Source organism: Miscanthus floridulus, chromosome 17 (genome assembly GCF_019320115.1).
Source record: "Miscanthus floridulus cultivar M001 chromosome 17, ASM1932011v1, whole genome shotgun sequence".
In the NCBI taxonomy this organism is placed as follows: Eukaryota; Viridiplantae; Streptophyta; class Magnoliopsida; order Poales; family Poaceae; genus Miscanthus; species Miscanthus floridulus.
In genome coordinates, this window is record NC_089596.1 from 61707228 (window position 1) to 61709894 (window position 2667).

At 45.1% G+C, this 2667-nt stretch overlaps 1 protein-coding gene across 1 annotated transcript; it reads left to right on the top strand.

Annotated features, from left to right (window-relative positions):
- The first annotated feature begins 218 nt into the window (after nucleotides 1-218).
- LOC136515690 (uncharacterized) lies at nucleotides 219-2207 on the top strand. Its single transcript, XM_066509211.1, has 5 exons — nucleotides 219-342; nucleotides 449-820; nucleotides 1520-1890; nucleotides 1968-2069; nucleotides 2187-2207. The coding sequence occupies exons 1-5, from the start codon at nucleotides 255-257 to the stop codon at nucleotides 2205-2207; spliced, it is 954 nt and encodes a 317-aa protein (XP_066365308.1). The 5' UTR covers nucleotides 219-254.
- The last annotated feature ends 460 nt before the right edge of the window (nucleotides 2208-2667 follow it).

The window sequence follows — 2667 nt, forward strand, 5'->3', positions numbered from 1 at the left end:
CGTGCACAGGGTGCGCGGAGCCTCGGCGGTCGCGATGAGGAGGGAGGGAGAGAGCGAGAGCGTGGAGAGGAGAGAGAGGAGGGGACCCTGTATCCTTCCAGGAGGATCCTCGCCCCCCCTACATGATTGCGACGGCGCCACGCCCGCCCGCCCCTTCCGCTTCTCCCTTGCGCCCTCGCCTCCTGCATGCTCGTGCTGCCTCCTCCAGGTCTCTGCCCCAGTCCAGCGGATTCTCTCCAGCTAAGGTGCGAGCAATGCTTCGTGGGCTAGAGAAACACCAGCGCAACAATGGTGAGGACATGTCGCCGGAGGCCAACGACTCCGGCGAGCTCGACGACCGGAGTAAGTCTATCGCCTGACCAATCATCGAACTATTCATATATGATTTGACCTTTTACCATTTGCTAAGCATGAGTTCTCGGATAATGAATACCGAATACGTCGACAGGGAGCTTGGAATGCTCTACCTCCACCGAGATGTCGAGCAACAGCGGCCATAGGTCAAGAAACCGAGCCCTGGACGACGACAGCTTCGACTCAGAGAGTAGCTCATCGGGGCCACCGACGGTGAAGAGGTTGACCGTGGTGGCCGCGTTACTACCGCCGTTCTCTCGGCCAACGCCGTCTAAGTGGGACGACACCGAGAAGTGGATTTCCAGCCCGATGTCAAACCGTACTGGCCGTGCGGGGCCTTCCACTAGAACTATGCCAAAGAAGTCCGCATTGGCATTTCCTGAACATGGAGGCCGTCCACCAGCCGTTGCTAAGGTGGTCACGGATGTGCCTACCAACACTAGACCATTGGTTAAGAATTCAGATGGTAAGCATGAACTTTGCCATGCTATCGATTTCTTTATTGTTTTTAGCACATATAGACTAGTGCAGTACATTATAGAATTATAATGCAGTGATAAATATTGTAATTGTGAGGTCATATTTTGGATTATAATGCATTAGATTTCAGCTCCAGCCTATTTTGTGTGTCTAAACTTTGGAGTCCTAACAATAATTTAGTTATATCTTATAATGTAGCGTGAAGAGATAAGAGTTAAGGATTATTTAGAACATTTGGTTGCAAGTTTGAAGTGCTGGAGCAGGGTGAATTGGGGACAGGTAAAGTGTGACATCATGAGCTGCCCGTGTAGAGAAGTCTGCCTTTGATGTTCAACTGGACAGCTGCTCTTTTCATCATGGCAGCTTCTTGGACCCCAAAAAAGTTACGTGTATTTCATTTAACAAATACATAAGGATGGCACTCTATTCCCACCAGGCACCAACTAAATGTTTTACTTCTATATTTTCTTTTGGAAAATAACTACCAGGATAAATGCGCATTCAGATCAGGACATATTTGAGGCGTACTACATCATTCTCTTATTATATGCTAGCTGCTTGCACTTAGAAGCTCGCAGATGTGTGTAGAATAAATAAATTATCAACCGTGTGTTTCTATGTTATTGGAATATCGGTATGTTTCAGTGCACTTTTGATGAAAATTCATCTTATGCTCTATTTTCAGGTCTCGTCCATTCTGATTTGCTTAAACCTGCACACAATGCTTCAATAGTTGATGGACCAACACCTGTAGTTAGGTTTGTCTCTATGAGAGACATGGGAACAGAAATGACTCCAATTGCCAGCCAGGAGCCTTCTCGGACCGCGACTCCTATAATTGCATCTAGTCCAACTTCCTCTCGGACACCAACTCCGCAACGATCGCAACAGCCAGTGTTGCGGTTGACAGAACATACAGCCGCTGTTAAAGCAATAGCGTGGTCAGCACATCAGCAAGGACTCCTGGTATCAGGAGGTGGAATAGCTGATAGAGGCATCAGGTTTTGGAACACGGCTAATGGAAATGTTCTAAACTCAATTGACACAGGCAGCCAGGCAAGTAGTAGTTCTGACCACTAATGATCTCTCTGTTGTGTGGTGCTGCTATCCTCATCTTTTGCTTTCTATTGCAGGTTTGCAACCTTGCGTGGTGTAAAAATGTGAATGAGCTTGTGAGCACACATGGGTATTCCCAAAATCAAATCATGGTGTGGAAATATCCATCCATGTCAAAGGTGAGCTTATATGTTGTGGATCTAAGTACTTAGCATCTCCTGATAGATCAGTAAGCCAGCCGTACACTGCATCCTTTGGATACAGTTATAGAATGACTTCCAATCTGCGGAACACAGTCTTTCTCGGCTTGCTTCTGAAATATAATAATTCCTTTCTATGGGATGATACATTGAATTAAGGAATGCTTAAAACAACAGTGAAACTTAAAGCAAGCAATGAAAACCATTTGTTGTATAATACCATTGATAGCATGCTTAGTTTCACATCAGTTGATCAGTAAGAACATTGTCATATAATTGTGCCCTTTTGGTATGAAGCATCAAAGCCCTCCATGGTGTGACTCCATATACAAGTTATTAATTAGAGTCGTCTTGGATTCCACGCCAAAGATGTAATTTTGTTTCTATGGGCTGAGACATTGACTTACGAGCAGCTGAAAACACAATAGAAATGTAAACTAGGCAATGAAAACCACTTGCTGTGCACCGTACACCAGTTATGTGCTTCTTAATAAACAGTTTTTGTAGTGATGTCATTTGTATGGCGTAACTTATACAATTTACCAGGGGCCATTTCTTTTTAACCTAATTTCATTGA

Coding starts and splice junctions, on each gene's coding strand:
- LOC136515690 (XM_066509211.1), top strand. CDS start 255: ATGCTTCGTGGGCTAGAGAAACACCAGCGCAACAATGGTGAGGACATG. Junction 343..448: donor CGGCGAGCTCGACGACCGGA/GTAAGTCTATCG, acceptor ATACGTCGACAG/GGAGCTTGGAATGCTCTACC. Junction 1,891..1,967: donor CAATTGACACAGGCAGCCAG/GCAAGTAGTAGT, acceptor TTTCTATTGCAG/GTTTGCAACCTTGCGTGGTG.